Consider the following 21,314-nt stretch of genomic DNA (forward strand, 5'->3'; position numbering starts at 1 on the left):
AGACCTATATCTAATATTAACTTCACATCTAAAATTATTGAAAAATTAAGTTGCTAATCAAGTGTGTGAGCACTTACCCTGTTATAACCTTTTTAAGTCAGCTGAATCTTAATCTATCCATCTATCTTTCTGTCCATTCGTTCAAACAAGTTAAGATATGTGATGATTTCATCATTTACATAATTGTACACATATTAATAGGGAATTAATATGCAACATTAAGTAGCTGGTTAATTCCTGCCTAATTAGCAGAATGTCTTCTCTTTACCAGGATGCCAATAAAGGTCAATTATAGATTTTTCTTGTCCTCAAGTTAAGTTGAATTTTCACATTTGCTAAAGGTAGATAAAGGATAGGTTCTAAATTATTCCAAGTGATTTGTTTAATCCCACTGAGTGCTTTCGTTAACATTAAAAGACTTAAAGCCCCTTTTATAATAATTACCTGATGCTAACATACCTAAGAATAGATCAGTTACCTTTTACTGGAGCTGTCCCAGTTACTCAACTACCAAAGCTCTGCTGAACCAGTGAGCCTCTTCCAGGCTCATCCACAATACTGTGTAGACAGTATGTCAGCTGTGTGATGTCTAGTCCACCTTACAGACTGTGATCACAGTGTCAGCTGTCACTATGTGTTTCTGTGTGTTCTCTGCAGGCCTGCGATCAAACTGACCAACAGCATGAGGATGCAGCACTGTGACTAGAGGTAGATATTTAATTATGTTTTATAAATTTTTCACTTCCTTTTTTGTACTTGATTGTGGAGCAACATAGAAACACTAAGGAAACCAGTAGTCACAAAATTAAAACTAATTAAGTGTGAATTGAATTAACTTTTATTTTTTTTTTTACCTTCCTTTAAAGATAACTTTGATGTTAAAATTCACTGCCTCCATTTTTCTTTTCCCATAAACTCTTATTATGCACAATGGTGGATTTTATTTTAAGGAGCTTAAAAAAAATTCTGCTGATGGTGCTACAATAAATTTAGGAAATCAGCAGAATCTTTCCAGCTTCATCCTGTGGGTCTCATGAATATCCATGGACTAATTCATGCAAATGTATCTTGTTGCTGTAATCAGGCAAAAAATATTTCACTGACCAACACTGCCATGGTAACCATGCTGAAAGCAAAGTTTAACAAAAGCATTCTTAGTTATCAACCAAACACAATAAACTGCTGACAGCAGAGACAGGGGGCTTTTAGTGCTCTAGAATGACAGTTGACAATAAAAATAAAGGCTCTATGTTATTCTTAGCCGTAAAAAAAAAAAAAAAAAAAAATTGTTCCAGTTTCACTGCAGCTATAAAGCCAAGATGAAAACACTCAATGTGAATCTGAGAACAAAACCTAATAAAAAAAAAAATCCTTTGAGTTTTTAATGTATTTACAAGAAGTTTAATTCGACTCCTGTAACAGAAACATGACCAAAGCAAGATAAGTAAACATTTTATTCTATTCTAAAACTTTTTTGTAAAGCCCATAAAAATTTGATTTTTTTTTTATCATTCAATTAAACAAATAATCAAATAACATCTTTGGTAAAAGCATAGGTTTAACGATTGGCAAGGAGTTTTGTAGGGGACTCAAATGAAGAGAGGAAAGGGTGAGTTGGTTTCTTGCTAATTTAATGAAGAGGTAGATGGTACAAAAGCATTTTTCTACAAAATATCAGAAAAGAACTCAGGAATCAAAACTATGAGATGCTCAGGAGAAACGAACATAAGAATGAAGAGAATCCAGCCAGGAGGAACTGCACAGGTGGTGTATATATGGGAGACAGAACAATGAATGGGCTAATCAGCTGATTGGGAGCAGGTGTGGACAGAAGGAACTAGAAAGGAGCTAAGGGGAAAGAAAAGGGACAATAGGGGCACAAAGACTAACCAGGGAAAAAAACAGGATCTAACTGTAACTAGAAAATAACTTAAATGAAGCTAAAGGCATATAAAATTAATAACAATAACTAAAACTAGACCAAGGAATAAATACCAAAAATGGTGAAAAAATATCCTGGAAAAAATAAAAAGGGAGAAGAAAACTATCAATTCAAAAATTACATAAATCTTGACAAACAAAATAATGAAATAATGCATAACTGAGAATTAAAATAAGAGTCAAAAAGTCTAGAATGGGCTAAATTATGACAATAGGAGTAATGGCAAGAAGCAGTAAAACTTAAAATTCATCTAGAAATTGTATTTTATTGTGCTGGTGAAATGCAATAATTATTTTTTTAATATAGTATTTGAAAGCACAGTAACATATCGTCATATTGTTGTACCTCCGTTGGCTGTTTTTCACTGATCCATCAGCTGATTTACTGTGTATCTCATTAAACTCCTTTAATAGATGTCACTCCCTCATTTACAGAAAATAATTTTCTCTTTTTACTCTAAATCCTGCTGTGATAATGGGTCTCAGACTTTTATGAACGCAGTTCAAGTGAGGTCATGTTATTAGTCATCAAAAGCACTTTAATATGATTTTACTGGGCTGGGAATTAGAGTTTGGTGAGAGAAATTAAAACTCTGCAGTGAGGGAGTAAATCATGGTCTACATATTTCTAGAGCCAGTCTCTTTAACATCGTGAACCAGCATGCAGTATTTCATCTGCTTGGTATGAAAACCAAATATCCCTTTAAATGTTGGGAAATACCCCAATAAACAGCAAAAGTTAAAAAAGCACTCTGATTTGAAATAAAGGACAAAAGAAAAACATTGTACATAATTTCATGTTTACTGGTTTTAGGTTCTTCATGACGTATAAAAATGGTTCTCATTACCCGATATTCATGACTCAATGCTCAGTCACCAGGTATAGATAAAACAGGACTTGTCTAGAGGACCAGTGACCGTATGATTAAATGTGATGAATCATTATGTTTCTCATTCCCTCCTTTTGTTGAGCACCCCTCTGTTTTCTCTGTCAAAGGTCAAACTTTATGACCTGGAGCAGAAATGAAGGTCACACAGTGAACACTTCCACCAGCTGCCAAACATCTGCTTGCAGCCAGAGCCTGTGGAGTTATTCCACCTTGGTGTCCCAAATCCCACCTTCACCAGAGGAAAAACTTACCCAGCTCATTGCTGAATTTGAATCCCATTTGGAAAAAGGTTTGTCTATGATTGCAACTTAGGGCTACACAGTGGGGTAGTGGGTAGCAATGCTGCCTTACAGCACAAAGGTTCTGGGTTCAATACCCACCTGGGGTCTTTCTGCAAGGAGTGTGCATGTTCTCCCTGTGCATGCACAGGATCTTCGGCTTCCTCCTTCAGTCCAAAAACATGACTGTTCAGTTAATTGTCTTCTCTAAATTCTTGTGAGTGTGTGCTTGAATGGCTGTTTGTCTTTGTGTTGCCCTGCAATGGACTGGTGAGGTGTCCAAGGTGTACCCTGCCTCTCGACCGTAGACAGATGGAGACCTCTTGCGACCCTAACAGGGATAAACACATATATGTATAATTTAAAACAATATGGAGGTATGGGTGTTCAAATCTTTTATGCAGGTATAACTTCATAATGTAAGATTCTTTTCAATGATCAAAATTTTCTAAACATACTGGAACGAAGCAAGTGTTGGATAATGCCCAATAAGGTGTCTATGATTAGAAATAAATGTAAATCAATTGGAGGATGGCTACTTCGGTAAAGTCTGTTCATTTCTGATAAAAAGACACCTTGAAGGGATAAATCCTTCTTCCATGATCACTTGCGGTAAAAATAAATATTACATTTTCTATATGTAAATTTTTGTTTAAACTGTGAAAATCCTTAAATCCTGAGTGGACTATATGATATCTGTTGTTGTGACACATTACAAAGTTAACCAGCTCTGGCAACAGAACCTGTCATTCAAAACATCTAATTTCATAGTGAACCAGCACAATAATGAGAAACAATCAGGTAATTTGAACCTTTTTACAGGTGTCTAATAACACTTTTTAATGGACACCCTGCAGCCAATCAAATCGAGCGTTCACCCACACAGGATTTTAATTACATAGAAACATGTCACTGAAATAACAACTTTTATACTTAACACAGAACTCTTGATCCATTTTATAAGAAGTAATTCAATGTTATATTTGTTTATCTACTGTAATATACTGTAACAGTACGAATAATATGATTTCAAAAGAGCCTCCTCTTTATCCAGTTTTTATGCACTGTTAAGGCCAATTTATGCTTCTGACGCCTCTGCAACCGTCAAATCTGTCAGACCACGCCCCCCATGCAGAGGTTCTACAACTGTCCTGGCACACCTCAAAAAAATCCTGACTACACATCGGATGTTCACAGACCTTAAGCACAAAGGCGCAGACCAAAAGCAGCTTTGATTGGTCCTTGGTATGCCTTTCCGGCTGTCTTTGTGGTCGTCCTTCTCGATTCGGTGCGTCATTTTTAAAAACCGAGAAAAAACTACCACAGACAACCTACGCGTCCTCCTTTGTCTTTTTGACAACTCCATTAACAGGACCTGTTCCTCTTCGATGTATAACTACTCTAGATCCATCTCCGTGACCGTGATATCTTGAGACGCACCATTGCTGTTTTGGAAGATAAAGGCCGTTTCTCAATATGTGTACTTGTGCGTTCTCATGTGTTTGTGTGCTTGTGAAACGTCATCAACCTCAGCCCTAGTACTGTTCCAATTCGCAAGAACAGCAGACCAAGAACAGACAAAGTCCCTGGATGTTGTTCTCGCCCCTCCTTCTTTACAGAGTATGAATCAGAGCAGACTTCTCCATTCTTGAGATGGACAGCTGTCCCACAATGCAATGCTACAGCAGCAGCTTTCAATGGAGCGTTCCATTAAAAGTTGCTGTTGTTCAATAAAAGTACATTTTCAGATCATTTGAGGTGAGAATATAATACTTTAAAGTGTCACTATATGGTCCATTTATCGATTTAATACGTAATTAAAAAAATGTCCGAAGTTGAGAGAATGGCAGAAACCAGCAGACCTCCAAGGCTAATGGCAGCCAGGGCTAACCGCAGCCCGTCTGCAGCAGCCCTCTCTCGGCATTGCCGTGTGTGTGAAGGATCGCTGGCTCTGATGACGATTTTTCTTGTTTTATTTGGCAAAATGTTCATTTGATTTGTGTTTATCCGACTGTGTTAATTATTATTCCCCAGCTAAATGAAAAAAGTAATAATTTATTATTATCTAGAGACTATTAATAATAGGAGGTGAAATACAGCTCTAGATGTCACGAGTACGGTTCTGTTCCAATTGACCCATATTCATGCTGCATGCTCCCGTTCTCCCCAAGTCCATACTTTTCTGTGTTCTTCTCAAGAACATACTTGGCGAGGACACGAGTCCATATTCGCGTTCTGGTGAATTGAGAAAGGGCACTCCCGCCGGCGTACAGCTATTTTATGTTTGAATTATTTTGAGCATGTTTTAACATAGGTTATTAGTATTCAGAAATAATAATTTCACCTTACATGAGCCACATAAGCTCACAGATTCTTAGTCCCAGCTGCAAAAAAGAAGGTTTGAGAAAGTGAATGTAGTTTTAGTACTTTTTCTGTGTGTGTATTCTGTGTTGATTTCACTGTATAGGAGTGAAAACTCAGACATTTCATTGACAGACATCAAATAATTATCCATGATTATAAGAAACTATTTATCAAGAACATTTTTATATTATTTCTAAACAGACTGAAATTAGGTTGTTTAACTACTTTTGTACTTTTGGAAAAACAAAGCTACAATTTTCCTGCAGTTACTTACCTTAATATGCTTATTTATACATTTAATCACGGATTCTGAAAAGGTAGCCCTGACTTACCCATCTGTGGGGCTTTTTAAAAAATACAAAACAGCCAGTGTATAGCAGTGAATTATTGTTCTTTGAATATGATTTCCCTCAAGAATAAAGCTCCGCGTTCTCTTTATCTCTGTGTAAACAAAGCTGTATTTCCCTAAGTGATATTTAAAAACACATATGGGCTGCAAATGGGAATTACTGACAAAGGCTAAAAAGCCTTTTGGCATGAAATGTGTTAACTGTATGATTGCTTAACGAGGGAATCAATAGGTGTGCAATGAACAGCTAATGGGGTGCATGAGGAATGACAGTCTCTCTTCATTTGCTTTTTAAATCAATGTCTCCTAGGTGATGAGAGTTCACCAAAAGCTCAGCTTCTGATCCCTCAGTTTTAGCCCTGCCCTCTGCAGACTGAAGACAGGGAAACATTCAAACTGCTGTCTATCAAATCCAGCACCGTAACAACGGACCGCTCCAACAGCCCCCAAAAGAATCCTCCATCTGAGGTGAGAGTAAGTGACATTACATACAAAATAAGCCTCCTATTGATCCTTTTGAGTTTTGGAAATAAGTCTACTTGCATCTTAGTTTCTTCCTGTGTGTAATGACTTGTAATTTTAATTGATCAATAGATGGAGGATGAGACAAGTTCGTCACCAAGGTCAAAACCTCGCTACACAGGCCAGGTCCGCCTTTGCACTGCCCGCTACAGGTGAACGAGACAAACATCAAAATTCTCGTGTTGGTTCTCATGTGTTCAGCCCTGTAACTTCACACATTGAATTTAACACTTTCATCTTTTCTCTTACAAGTTATAACCCTTATGATGGACCGAATGAACATCCTGAGGCAGAGCTCCCTCTTGTGGCTGGAAAATATCTATATGTGTATGGAGACATGGATGATGATGGCTTTTATGAAGGTCAGGGGAAAAAATATACTGATAAGCTGTCTTTGATGTTTGCAAATGTAACATTAAAATAAATATTTGCATAAATAATATAAAAAGACATAATTTTTTGTCACTATCTGACATTTATAATAATGACAATAATAATAACAATAGTAATAATAATATTATTATCATTATTGTAATAATAGTTTATTACCAAAACTATTATGTCCAACATTTAAAATTTTTTGAAGTTTGTATAAATGTGTTTATTCATTTATGCAACTGCTCGTTAAGCTGTATTACTTTGGTCAAATGTTTTAGGGAATCCATTTACAAGCTTCTCAGAGTCCATTCCGTCATACAGAACCAGTTTGAGCCACACTTGCTGATGACATTGCTCACACACAGCTCTTCTACTATGTTCACAAATGTCTATGGGATTCAGATCCAGCCTATGTGATGGCTCCTCTAGATCATGGACTATGTTGTCTTCTGTCTTCTTTGTAAGTGCTTTGGCTGGAAAGAGCAGATCCCAAGTAGCTAATTTCCCCCAACATATTGTGACTTCCACCTTAAATTATTACCTGTATTCAAAAAATCTTTCAAAAACAAAAATCCTGGATCAAGATGGTGATCTGGATCATTACCAAAATGTAATGTATTGTTCTTTGGACTGAGGCGCACCTTGGTAAAAATTTCATTAAAACCTATTAATAAATTTTTAAGTTATCCTGTACTCAGACGGACAGAGAAACACACACACACACCCACACACGAACTCTCCTAAAAACCTCCTTGGTGTAGGTAATTAAACTGGACATAAATAAGGTTTTAGAATATTCCCCCAGATAACTATTTTTTATTTTTTATTTTTTGCATAATTAGTTAACAGCAGTGTCAGAGTTTAACTGTTTATCAAATTTCATTTTTTATGTGGGAGGCTTCCAGATAAGACCTTTCCTACTTTATTGTTGGCATGTCTGACTAGCCGATGTGTCATTCAGTGTGTCTCATTTTCTAAATATTGAAAGAGTGTAGATGGAATAAATAAAACAAAACACAAGGAAAATTATTCAAAAACCTTAAGAAATCCAGAAAAAATAGAAAAAAATAAAGCAAAGACACTGCTTTTTTGGAAGAACTATAATGGCAAAGAGATCAATACTACTACACAGACCTCTGTATGCCTGTAAATATATCATATTTTTACATTTGGATTTATCTTGTACATTCCCTTCCTTTTAATTACTGTTAATGACTCTGTTGTACATGGCATTGGGAGGACAATCCAGCACTGTCCGACCTTAATATAAATGAGCTGCAGTGCTGATTAAGTTGTTTCTGTAAACACTGGTACAAAGATGTCTCTTGCTGCTACATGGCAGTTTGCATGACTTGTCACCCACATATTATAAACGTCCATCATTTGGCCCCCAGCTGTGTTGATTCTGTGACCTCTGCTTTGTCAGCGCTGGATGTCACCTCAAACAACTTTCTGCATACTTTCTCACAACTGCTGATTGGAGTGACTCTTTTCCTAATCTCTTTAGAATTATGAAAGCATCTCCATCAGACACAGTCCTAATCTCCCTTGCCTCCAATCGTGCAGCAGTCGTACACTTGTCGTAGTCGCTCTGGGACTCATCTGCAGTGATTCATTAGCCGTGGGCGGTCAGATCGTGCGGCATTGTGGAGGAGCTCTGTGTTTAAAACACAGGAGGGAGACTTAGGCCTCAGACCAAGTTGTTGACGACATGGGACTCTTGCCCCTTTTAGTATGATGACTAATCCATTGGGGCTGGGCTTAATCATCGGAACATACAAGCAAAGCACACTCTGCCACATGCATCACACTCTGTTTATGCATCCATGAGCAGATAGATGCAAATAGTCTTAAAGATTCCCAGGCGCTCGTGAGGAAAAAAGAATTGAAGGAGCAAGATTCCCTTTACTTATTTAAACTCATAGTGGTAAAAAAAAAAAGAAAAAAAAAAAAAGATGCCCATATTTTCCTTAAGGAATAACTCTTCTATGTACTCTTGGCTCCTCTTAAAAAACATTAAAAGGTTAAGCTAAAACTGATGTAAAAAAGCCGATATATTTTTGTATTTCCTGAATTAAAACGCCAATTAAGAGTCTTGATTGGGGATTGAGAACATCTTTGTAGATTAATAGATATTTATCTGCTCTTCTCTGCCTTTCAGTCATCTAAACAGCTTTAATTTTGATCATCGACCTTAATAATTTTAACATGAGGATTTTGCCTTGTTATACTCGACATGCATTAATGCTTTATCCAATTAAAAACCAGAGGAATTATTAAAATGGGTGATCAGCATTTAAAGAGGAAGGGTTAGATTGTGGTAATGCGAGTAAATATGCCTTATAATTATGTTTTTTTCTTCTAGATGAACACTTCTTTTTTATTATGTTGCAAATAATGTCTCTTAGCTACTACCAAAAACAAGATTTCTTTTCCTGAAATAAAAGCAAATGTTCATTCTAATCTATAGGAAATATGAATAATTGTGGTTTAACAGTAGGTCGTTATCTTTTAAACATTTGTCTCCTTCCTGTATCACAGGGGAGCTGCTGGATGGCCAAAGAGGACTTGTTCCTTCCAACTTTGTAGAATTTGTCCAGGATAAAGAAAAAATTATTATGGAAGGAGGGGAAGACGTAGGCCCTCTGGAGCGAACATCCATGGCCTTGATGACCGTGGATGGAGGTACCTCCCAAGATGTCCTGCTGGGCTCAAGCAATTCTCTGGTTCCATGTAGCAATGGGACAGGGGGAGGGCTGGATCCTGAGGACCTAGCTGAAGATGTTGTGCCTTACCCCCGTAAGATAACCCTCATCAAGCAGCTGGCACGGAGTGTTATTGTGGCATGGGAGCCTCCAGCAGTGCCTTTGGGCTGGGGGAACATCTCTGGCTACAATGTGTTAGTTGATGGGGAACTTCGTGCCAGTATACCATACACCGGCCGGACCAAGTGCTTGCTAGAAAAGCTGGACTTGGACAGCTGCATTTATCGTGTCTCTGTACAGAGTGTCACTGACCGTGGCTTGTCGGACGAGCTACGCTGCACTGTTCTGGTGGGAGCCAACGTGGTGGTGGCACCATGCGGAATGCGGGTAGATGACATCCAGCGGGACACTGCCGAGCTCTCCTGGCTGCCTAGCAACAGCAACTACAGTCACACTGTGTACTTAGATGGGGCGGAGCATGCTGTAGTAAAGCCCGGAAGGTATAGATTAAGATTCCACAACCTAAAGCCTCTAACGGTGTATAAGGTCACAGTAGTGGCACAGCCCCACCAGGTGCCATGGCAACTGCCTTTGGAGCAGAGAGAGAGGAAAGAAGCTGGGGTGGAGTTTTGCACACAAGCAGCAGGTCAGTAATATTTTTGTGGAATGTTTTAATGCAGTAATAAAATATCTAAAGTACCTTGAAAAATACTGATGCCACTTGAACTTGTTAACATTTTGTTGCACTAAGCTACAAATGGAACATAATTTCTTGTGACCTTTTTTAATACAGCAACATAAAGTGGTTTACATTTATGAAATCAAATTAAGGAAATCCATAATTTTTATACGCATTTTAAAAATAAAGCTTTGGTATCATGCTGTGAAATTATGTATTTTGTAAGTGTAGATGAAATATGCATATTAATTTCCCTCCATTTAATAATTATGTGTCACTTTCTGTTGTTGTATCACATTGCAGAGAAATATACTGAACAATTAGTGGATGTGAGTGGACCTGAAGGCAATGTATGATAAGGAATAATTAAGAACAAGCCTTTTTAAAAACAAAACAAAATAAAACAAACAAAAACAAAAGGCTTTCGCAAGCATACTGCTGACATCTTGTTTACAACCTGGTTACTACTGTTTATAAGATTATTTGTGAACTTTAAATGACATCATCACATGATCTTTTAATCTGTGCCATAAAGGAGTATGGCCCATATTTTGAACTTATGCTATTTTTTGTGTATTGTATTCCATCCAGGCCCAACACTATTTTGCAGAACAGGTCAGAGATTGAGCATAAGTGCTTGGCTGGTTTTTCAATGTTTCCCCCAAACTGTTACACATAAGCCAATCAGAAAATTTGTCATAATAATTTTAAGTAATTTTGCAAGAAGGATTATTACCACACATTCACTCAAGGCATGCGAATAATGTTGCATTCATTTATGGTTCTAGAGGAATTTTGCATTGAAAAACAGAGATTGGTTTGAATGATTTTTCTTAAATATGAAAACATTTTTCTGTATGCATTCAAATTTCTTTGCAATTTTGCCCATGTTTCCCAAACAGAGCACATTACCGATTAGAGAGCAGTTGAACAGTACACGATAGAATTCATATCAGTATTTAAGTGCTTTGGAATGTATGCGTAGCAAAATTTTCTTTTACAGTTAATTACGAAATTAACTAAAACTGAATAGTCAAGTAAAATAATCCCTGCACTTCTGTCACTTTCTTGTTTATGGTCATACATTCTTTTGCATGGTTGTATGTACACTTGTTTATGCCTTTAAGGAATGCTTCCCATCTTACCTTCTTGTTTTCATACTGTTGCAGATCAGTAAACCATTTGGTTACCCCTGCTTCCTTACCTTTCAGGTCCCCCACAGCCTCCACAGGATGTTCAGGTGCTCTGTGGGCAGGCTCCAGGGGTTCTGCAGGTCCGCTGGAAGCCTCCCATCCTCTCTCCGACTGGCACATCTAATGGGGCAAATGTTGTTGGCTATGCAGTCTGCACTAAAGGACAAAGGGTAAGTATGCATGTCAAGGTAATATTAATTTAGACCATGTCCTCTATTTAGCTTTGATGTTTCCTAAATATATTTTGTGTAATCAGCAATGCATCCTGCCTTTGATTGCTGTTCAAACCATGACTCACTTTCTGGCACATGTTAATGTGTTGGAAAGGTCTCTAACCCCCTCTGGTGACAGCTAAAGTGAATTAAAGCACTAAAGCAAAAAGGGTCAATCCGTACAGCATATATTAAAAGATAAATTGAAGATTAAAAACTGCTTTTAAATGCTCTAAAATATAGGTTTTATTTTTATTAAGTTTTGGTGTTTAGATTAAATCATTTTTCCAGCTGTTGCATCAATGGCTACTATACAAAATGCAGTTGCAAACATGGATGTTGGTTTGTCTTTTTTGCAGCTGAAAATGAAAAAAAAAAACATCCAATTACAACAATGTTATTATAGTTGAATAGGGTATAAGAAGAACTTATGGTGCAACATAATGAATGCTATCAATTTTAGTGAAAAAGACTAGTCTTTCTTGTAAGATATTAATAAAGCCATAAAGGAATATTACTGGGATTTCTTAGAGAATAATTATTTTTTTTTCTTCAATCCAGATTGCTGAGGTGCTGTTTCCAATGGCAGACTATGTTACCATTGATCTGACAAGGATTCAATGCCTGGAAGCCAGAGAAGTCATTGTTAGAACACTGTCAGTCCAGGGAGAATCCCAGGACTCCCAAGTCGCTGTCATTCCAAACAACCTGCTTGTGCCTCTACCTCCCCTTCCCCTACCACCCCCCATGCACCCACACGGAGGCCCTCCTCCACTTCCACATCCTCAACCTCACGTCCTATCTCCTCACCTTCCTCACCCTACACCCCAACTTCCTGCTCCACCCCATGGGCAACCACTTCCACCTCATCCTCCACATCCACAAGCCCATCCCAGACTTCCCCATCCAGGTGGATCTCCACATCCCCAACCACAGCCGGTACACATGCAGCCTCACCCTCTCCACCAGGGTCACAGGCCCCAGCACCAACTGCCTCTGCTTCCCCACCCTCAGCCCCACCCTATACCTCAGAGACCAGTAAGTGCCAGAGACCTGGATGCCAAAGAGCACACAGCTCATCATGGAGGAGCTATTCCACCCGGTCAGCCTGGCTGGGACCAGACTCGATCTATTTTGCAACATCCTGTGCCCATGCAAGGCCACACTCTTGAGGCCCCTCCCCCTGTTCATTTGCGCTCCCCCTCCCCACAGAGGATTCTTCCTCAGCCCCAAGGCACGCTTATCCCGGATACCGTGGCCAAAGCCATTGCCCGAGAAGCAGCACAGAGGGTGGCAGCAGAAAGTGGCAAGGTATGGAAAGAGCTACGTTTTTACCTAATTTTTTCTCTATCAAATTGAACTTCAATCTGGAAGAAAATGCCAGATGCAATGGTAAAAGATTGTTAATATTCCAAAGCGTATATCTGTAAAAAAAATTCTCAGTGATCCAGGTGATGGACAAGCTTGAAAAGTTCAGTTTAGGCAATTTTTCCAAAATGTTCTTATGCACTTTAAGGGAGACAGAAGGATGGGGAGATATGGAGAGCAGGGTCATTCGTTTCACCAGCATCCCTCTGATGAGGAAGAGGAAGATGAGGAGGGATTTGCCCGAGGACGTCGGAGAGGACCATCAGTTGATGAGTTTCTCAGAGGCTCTGAGTTGGGGAGGCCGGTAAGATCAGTGTTAAGTAATAACTTTTCTTTCCTCTTCTTTGAACACAAATGTTCTGGTTCTTTTTTTGTGGAAAATGTCTTAAATGTGATAGAATGTGTGTTGTGTGTGCATGTACATCAGGGTGGCTGCATGTTGACACTCCTTCACCCATGTCTGTGCGTGCTTAGGTATGTCTGTGGACTTAAACAACTGCGTCTGTGTGTTTGTGTCTTTGTAATCACCACAAGCCTCACTATAGTCACAATGAAGATTATCACAGCGAGAGCAGCCGGGGCTCTGACCTGTCTGACATCATGGAGGAGGATGAGGAGGAGCTGTACTCTGAGATGCAGCTGGAAGAGGGACGACGACGCAACTCGCACAACACACCTAAGGTGCAGTTCTTTGCACTTCCTGTAACTCTTAGAGTTAAGCATCTTTGTTCATTATAATGTAGTGAACTGCAGAGGCACAGATACTTTAAATGACTGCTGCCTTGGTTGCATTTGACCTTGTGTTGTTGGTGCGTGTGCTTAAGGTGTTTATATGAAGACAAAGCCCACAGAACATATATGTACCAGATGATTTGTTTCTCAAATCAGTCTGGGAGTCTCTGTGTGGAATTTTTTCCAAGGTTGCTGGAACTTTTTTTTTGTCTTTGCAATCAGATGAGCAAGCTTTCTAAGAAGAAGCAATAGGTAAATAGCACAAACAATTCCAGTAATGCCATGTCTAAAGTATACTTTAACTGCACTATTGGCACTTCAAGTAGATCTGTGAGAAAGCTTCAAATATATAAATATTTTTTCCAGTCAAATAGAATATGTAGACCATCAGACATTGGCCTTACTTAAATAAAATGTTCCTTTGTCTTTCTCATTTTGAGGAGCATCCAGGAGAATTCATACCATAAATATGAATTGTATGGTAATAAAGTAGTTAAAATTAAATATTATAAAGAAAACTAACAAAATACTTAGATCATATGGTTATTTATTTTATATTATTATATATTTAAAATTGACAAATAAATCTGGATGATGTTGTAGCAGGATAGAGGGCCTATTAAGCTGAATTATATATTCTACCAAAATCTCATACCTATGCGGATGAAAAAATAGAGTCTTATGGGATTATGAATCAAGCCAGTGTAAGAGCATTGATGGTATACTGTAGTTTGTCAGTTAGGAATGCATTCAAGAAGAACTCTATTTAACTAATAAAGATGAAGAAAGTAATAGTCTGAGCTTTTTGTTGCTATCATACAGAAATCAGCTGGTGCTTCAAATTTCCCTTCACTTAACTGCTTAAAAAGCTAACTTAAGTAATAGGCTACTCATGTCACGCTGTCACTCCAATAAATCAATCAGGCATTTCTACCGACTCTTGTTCTGCCACAAATGTGGAATATTATTTTTAGGTAACTGTGTAGGTGCATTCATGATTTTTCTCATCATCTCTGAACTAACAATAAAGATCACTGGAGAAACATGGTCAACATTTGCTGGTTCAGCTCAGAACAGGCCCAATGTGAACCACATACCATGCTCACTAATGTCTTTGCATCATGTCTTATATGTGTTTCACATTCAAATTTAGGGCTTTGTTACCAATATCAGCTTTCTATCATATTTTTACTTGTAATATCTTTCACTTGCTCATGTATGTTTAAATGTCTATGTGTCTTTGTTTCAGTGCCTGCCTGTCAGTTGCATGTTTTTTTTTTTGTTTTTTTTTTTTTTTACACAGTGTTTATATTTCTGACTTGACTCTTTGTGTAAGTATATACTGCTCAAAAATAAAGGGAACACATAAACAACACAATGTAACTTAAATTAAATCAAACGTCTGTGAAATCAAATTGTCCACTTAGGAAACAACACTGATTGTCAATCAATTTCACATACTGCTTCACAAATGGTAAATACAACAGGTGGAAATTATTGCCAATTAGGAAGACACACTCAATAAAGGAATGGCTCTGCCGGTGGGGACCACAGACCACTTCTCAGCACTTATGCTTTCTGGCTGATGTTTTGGTCTCTTTTCAATGTTGGCAGTTCTTTCACGCTTGTGGCAGCATAAGACCATCTCTACAAGTTGTTTAGGAAGTATATCTCATCCAGGATGGCACGTCAATGTGAACTGTGGCATAGTTTGCTTTGTTTGTCAGCATAGTGTCCAGAGGCTGGAGGCACTACCAGGAGACAGGCCAGTACACCAGGAGAGGAGGAGACCATAGGAGAGCATCAACAAAGCAACAGGACCACTACCTCTGCCTTTGTGCAATGAGAAACAGGAGGAGCACTGCCAGAGGCCTGCAAAATGACCTCAAGTAGGCCATAAACGACTTAGACTTACAGCACTTTCATTGTCATTTTGTATACACAGAATGTATACAAATCGAAATTTCATAGAGTACAGCTTTTCAGACAGTAAATTAACATTTTAATTCAATAAAGTGCAGTAGTGATCAAATGTAAACAGTGTGGGAGAAAAAACATGATGCAAAAAATGCATTTCATATGGAAGTTCAGAGCATTAATTTATATAGTGCAAATATGCAGTGTTTTTGGTTTGGTGTTATCAGTGGGATACAGAGTCTGTGACATGATTTAGAATTTTCTTTTTTTTGTTGTGCTTTTTATTTCTTTTTTTGCCATGCTCTGTCTAAGGATTATGCCTCTGTCCATTGGTGCATGTGTCTGCACCAATGGTTAGAAACTGGCTCCATGAGGATGGTATGAGGGCCCGATATCCCCAGATAGGGGTTGTGCTCACAGCCCAACACCATGCAGGATGCTTGGCATTTGCCAGAGAATACCAAGACTGGTAAATATGCCACTGGTGCCCTGTACTCTTCACAGATTAAAGCAGGTTGACACTGAGCACATGGGACAAACACGAGAGAGTCTGCAAATACTGTGGAGAGCGATCTGCTGCCTGCAACATCCTTCAGGGTGACTGTTATGGCTGTGGGTCAGTAATAGTGTGGGCTGGCATTTCTTTGGAGGGACGCACTGCCTGCCATCGCTTGGCAAAGGTAGCATGACTGCTATTAGGTACCAAGATGAGATCCTTAGACCTCTTGTGAGACCATATGCTGGTGCGGTTGGCCCTGGGTTTCTCCTAATGCAGGACAATGCTGGACTTCATGTGGCTGGATTGTGTTAGCAGTTACTGCAAGATAATGGCATCAAAGCCATGGACTGGCCCGCCTGTTCCCCAGACCTGAATCTGATTCAGCACATCTGGGACATAATATTTTGATCCATCCACCACCGTCACTGTTGTATCACAGACTGTGCAGGAGTTGGGGGATCCTTTAGTCCAGGGAGAAGTTACCTCACAAGATCATCCACCACCTCATCAGGAGGCCACACACAATAGTGAGCCTCATTTTCACCTTCTTCTAAGGACATTACATCAAAGTTGGATCCACCTGTTACCATTTTACTCAATTAGAATATTTCACTCTTTTAAAATTGGATGTGTTATTTGAGTTTTCCCTTTATTTAATTTGATATATATATATATATATATATATATATATATATATATATATATATATATATATATATATGAAGAGATGAGATAGACTTTGAAATATGCACTCATGATCTGCTGCTCTGCATGTGAGCAGATCATGAGTATCTGATATTTGTAAAATCTGCTTTGTGTCTGTGTATTGCAGAACAATAGTCCTGGTGGAGGTCGCCATGACAGGGACAGTGGTAGACGAATTCAACATGGTGAATCCCATCCCAAAAGGCGCCCTCTAATGGTTCCTTCCATTGGTCAGTATCAATATGGTATAACAGAAAGAATGTGGGAATTTGTTCATGCTGTTTAGATTTGTTAATGAAGTTATATTTTGTGTAATTCTGATTTACTAAAAAGTTTCTCATGCGATGCTCTGTCTCAGGATTATGGCTGTGTTCATGAACCGTCTTCATGTCCTTCTCTATACAGTATGATCTTCCAAATAAGAAATAGACTCACTGATAAGAAACAGTACCTTGCAAAAACAAAAAAAAGTACAGTTAATTATTCCTCCTTTTGACAAATTACAAGTAAACTTTGTTGTTTTTGTACCAGCTCAGAGCAATTTATACTGTAATTGGAAATGGAAATAAAATGTAAAGAGAATTTTTTTTTTTAAGTTTAAAAATTTAAATCTGAGAAGTATATATTGTATTGGTCTTCAGTACCCCTTAGGTCTGATAATGTGAAACAACCTTTAGTCACAAATACAGCTGTAAGTGTTTTGGGGTTTGCCTCTGCCAGCTATACATATATCTATGGCATTTTAACCCATTCCTCTTTAGAAAATAGCTTAAATTCAGTCATATTGCAAATTCCACAGATGGCAAAGAGCATCCGTGGACGGAAACCTTTATGTCTTTGTCTTCTATATATTCTTAGTTGAATTTAGATCTGGAATTCTTCATACTCATAACTTTTGATCTAAATAATTTCATTTTATTTCTGGTTAAATAGACCCTTCTTGCTGTTGGAGTCTCTGCCAAAATATTTAGTGATTTGCAACTTTTACCAGGCATTTTTTAAATTTCTCAATTCAAAAATAGTTCCCATAGCTTCTTTGGACATTAGGATAAAAACATAAATGGATACAATAATAAAAAATGCAAGATCTAGACGAGCCAAACTCTAGAATTATTCCTAGTGAACACACATTTCCCATCCTATGAGCTAGCATGGTAGAGATATGTCTCCAGCACAACCAACTAAAATGATTGTATTAAATCATGAACAGACATCAAGGGTTTCAAAGGCCTGATAACCTGTTATTTATTTAAGTCAGGTGTCACTGTATGCACTATGTAGTGTTGGTCTCATTCAATAGATACCTACATGTTTTAGTTATAAGGTGGCCAAATTTAGGGGGAGCAAAAACTCATTAAATGTCTGTCTTTTCTCCTTCAATTATTTTTTTTTTCCTTTTTTTAATTTTAGCAGCAAATCTATCAATAATTGTCAAGATTAGTGGATGTTAGTTTAGGACCCAAATGCAGAGATGAAGAGGCAGAGATGATTTCTTGCAGATTTAAGAGTAGAGGTAGATGGAAGAACAAATCCAGAAATAATAGAAAGGGAACCAAAACCAGGAGACGCCAGAAAGTAACATACATGAGGGCCCTGCCAAACCTTACAGATTCAGTACATACATCCCAGAATATCCTGAAAAACGCTGGCATACGCTGGACATGTATTTTTTCAATATTGGGTGTATAGATAGCCTATTCATAAAGAGTCCACAGCATATGTCCAACGACAGCCTAACTTATACATAACGTACGGCAGCGTAATGCCCATGAAATGATGCACATGTCAGTGTCCTGGGGGGAGCAGCACTGCGCCCGGTGTTCCAGGTCTTCGCCTGGTATGTCAGCAGAGCTGTTTCTACCTCCCAAGCATAGCAATAAAGACAGCCACCAGCATATTTTGAGGTAGGCTTTAGAATTAAATAAGAAAGATAATATGTGGGGGCCACAATTTTTATATAATGGAGATATAGCCGGTTTCCTGTAGTACTAAATACATCTTGGTAAGTTCCTGGAAAACAAAAATAGTCCAGAAGCTACTTGCATATTTGATCTGCGCGAGATTTCACTTTCAGAGCTTCTGATGAAGGACTTTCTGACTGAACACTCCCAATAAGTGAAATCTTGCACATATAAGGAGGCGAAAATCTTTTGTTTGCTTCTACAAAATGGAAAAGAGAAAAAAACTGTGAACTTTACTGGCATTTTATGATAATACCATAAATCGTGTTTCTACACAGTAAATGTTTTTTTCTTTTTTCCTTTTTTGCAGTAGCACATTAGCAGTTAAGAGAGATTTTTTTTTATTCATGTTTGTATTTCATAATATAGCACAATGCATAATTGCAAAATTTACTCATCAATTTCTATTTACTGGGACATGGCTTTGATATAATCTAAAGATGCTTATCTCATCAAGTTGTAGAAAAAGTAGTTAATTGAACATTATATGCAACATGATCCTCAGAAGTCTGATCCATCGTGGCCAACTTCCACAAACACTACTTGCACCTTTTGCCTTCTTTATTTTTGTTGTTGTTTGTTTTGGTCACATCCATTATTTCACCAGTGTGATTTTTTTTTTTTTAATGATTCCTCCTTTTTTATGTGTTTAAGATGGTTACAGGAATCGGGACCGACGCTCTCCAACATACTATGACGAGTCAGAGCCTGAGGAGCCTTTTCGGGTATTTGTGGCCCTCTTTGACTACGATCCTCTGTCTATGTCCCCCAACCCAGATGCTGCGGATGAGGAGCTGCCATTCAAAGAGGGGCAAATAATTAAGGTGGGATGTTCATTGCTGGGCTGCATTTTAAAGAAACCTTCTGTTATGATATCAGCATTTATTGTAAAAAAAAAAAAAAAAAAAAAACTTATATAAAACTGCTTTACGGAGTCATAAATATAAAAGCCTACAGGTAATGAATATTTTCTTAAAACAATAAAATTAAAACGTTACAGGAAATTCTAATCTATAAATAAACCCCTCAAAAATACCTATATTTTTCTGTCTACACCCGTTTGTTTTGCTGTGAATTAGAGCATACATGTTTGTAAATTCCATCCTTCTTGAAGTGTGCTGCGAGAATACAAATACTTGATAATAAAGCTCCTAAAATCTGAGTCTTTCTCTCATATCTGTCAGGTTTATGGTGATAAGGACACAGATGGGTTTTACAGAGGAGCAATAAAAGACAGGATGGGGCTGCTTCCCTGTAACATGGTGTCAGAGATACGGGCGGATGATGAGGAGACCATGGATCAGCTCATCAAGCAAGGCTTTTTGCCTCTCAGCACCCCTGTGGACAAAATAGGTACTGTGGACAAAGATTAAGGAAAGTTATTGTTTGAAGAATCAAAATGGATTTAGTTTTTCTTATCTGTGTGCACTAAAAATAATTATCAAATCTTAAATATATTTCAGAAAGTGTTAGACACCAACAACAGGCACATTGTTATATATATATTTTTTTTTAAATAAAAAAACACAAGCAATAAAAGAAGTAACTCAAGTCTTATACAAACTTTGAGATTTCATAACAGGCAGCAAATTATGAACCATTTCAAATCCTTATAGGATTGGATGTTCATTGCTTCTGGTTTATTTTCTGATGTTTCTTCATTATTTTTTGTTAATTTAGTTTTTCTTAATGGTTACCTATCTATATGTCCATAAGTAATGACTCCATCCATACTAACAATTATTAATTTGTGTGTTGTAATGCATTATGATCAGGTTTTTTCACTCAAGTGCTATTATAGAGTAGAATTTAAATACTCTAAACCAATTCCCTGGATGACATTTTTCCTTTTTGAATCATTTCATTTTATCACCTTTAGAGCAGAACAGAAGGGGGCTTCGCCGAGATCAGCCCTCAAGAAGAATGGTGGCCCTATACGACTACGATCCCAGAGAGAGCTCCCCTAATGTTGATGTTGAGGTACTGCCATCCTTTGAAGTGAGACTATTAGTGATAATAATCATCTACATTAGCAATTATGTCTTTTTAGAAAGGTTTATGGTGTAAATCAAAAATGTTTTTCTAATCAAGGATTTATCTAAATTATTTTACATTGATTAATAAAAAGGAAGTATTTAAAATGACAGTTAGGCCAAAAAAAATTGATCAATTTACATTTCCCGTTTTGTGTCTGTCTCCTGATAGGCTGAGCTGACATTCTGTGCTGGTGACATCATTGCTGTTTTTGGGGACATTGATGAAGATGGGTTTTATTATGTGAGTGTTAATTATTCATAAAATCAAAATCCCTGCATAATTGATAGGGCTGATTGTACTTAGAGGAATGGTAAAGTACTTTACGCTGCTAGGAGTAGCCATTAGAAGCTGGTTACTATGGGTACCAAAAGGGATGACATGTAAACACTGTCTACCCTTTGGAAGATAATGGTTAGTCAGCTTTTCACTTCTTTTGTAAGTTGATTTTAGCACTTTATAGTGAAATGCTTATATTAGTAGAAATTGAAACTTAAAATTATATAGTTTGGTGGTTTCTTTAATAAGGACAATATCTTTTTGAGGCAGTACCTCGGTTTAGCCTTCAAACCGTGGTTGTAGACAAT

General features: G+C 37.7%; 1 protein-coding gene across 4 annotated transcripts in view; it reads left to right on the forward strand.

The window, feature by feature from the left end:
* The window catches only part of LOC107100485 (RIMS-binding protein 2-like), a 61,744-nt gene that overhangs the window by 32,176 nt on the left and 8,254 nt on the right, over window positions 1–21,314 (forward strand). The window contains exons 4-18 of one of the 4 annotated variants that reach the window (XM_015398999.1): window positions 658–708; window positions 6,133–6,296; window positions 6,417–6,496; window positions 6,597–6,706; window positions 9,264–10,073; window positions 10,698–10,721; window positions 11,318–11,469; window positions 12,073–12,822; window positions 13,028–13,183; window positions 13,414–13,560; window positions 16,860–16,962; window positions 19,348–19,517; window positions 19,878–20,046; window positions 20,573–20,673; window positions 20,899–20,970. In XM_015398999.1, coding sequence (XP_015254485.1) covers window positions 6,417–6,496; window positions 6,597–6,706; window positions 9,264–10,073; window positions 10,698–10,721; window positions 11,318–11,469; window positions 12,073–12,822; window positions 13,028–13,183; window positions 13,414–13,560; window positions 16,860–16,962; window positions 19,348–19,517; window positions 19,878–20,046; window positions 20,573–20,673; window positions 20,899–20,970 — 2,844 coding nt within the window. In that variant the 5' untranslated portion in view covers window positions 658–708; window positions 6,133–6,296. The remainder of the gene's footprint in view (window positions 1–657; window positions 709–6,132; window positions 6,297–6,416; window positions 6,497–6,596; window positions 6,707–9,263; window positions 10,074–10,697; window positions 10,722–11,317; window positions 11,470–12,072; window positions 12,823–13,027; window positions 13,184–13,413; window positions 13,561–16,859; window positions 16,963–19,347; window positions 19,518–19,877; window positions 20,047–20,572; window positions 20,674–20,898; window positions 20,971–21,314) is intronic. The other 3 variants (XM_015398993.1, XM_015399015.1, XM_015399006.1) reach the window with 3 other exon arrangements.

Source organism: Cyprinodon variegatus, unplaced genomic scaffold (genome assembly GCF_000732505.1).
Source record: "Cyprinodon variegatus isolate N-32 unplaced genomic scaffold, C_variegatus-1.0 Scaffold29, whole genome shotgun sequence".
Taxonomy (NCBI): Eukaryota; Metazoa; Chordata; class Actinopteri; order Cyprinodontiformes; family Cyprinodontidae; genus Cyprinodon; species Cyprinodon variegatus.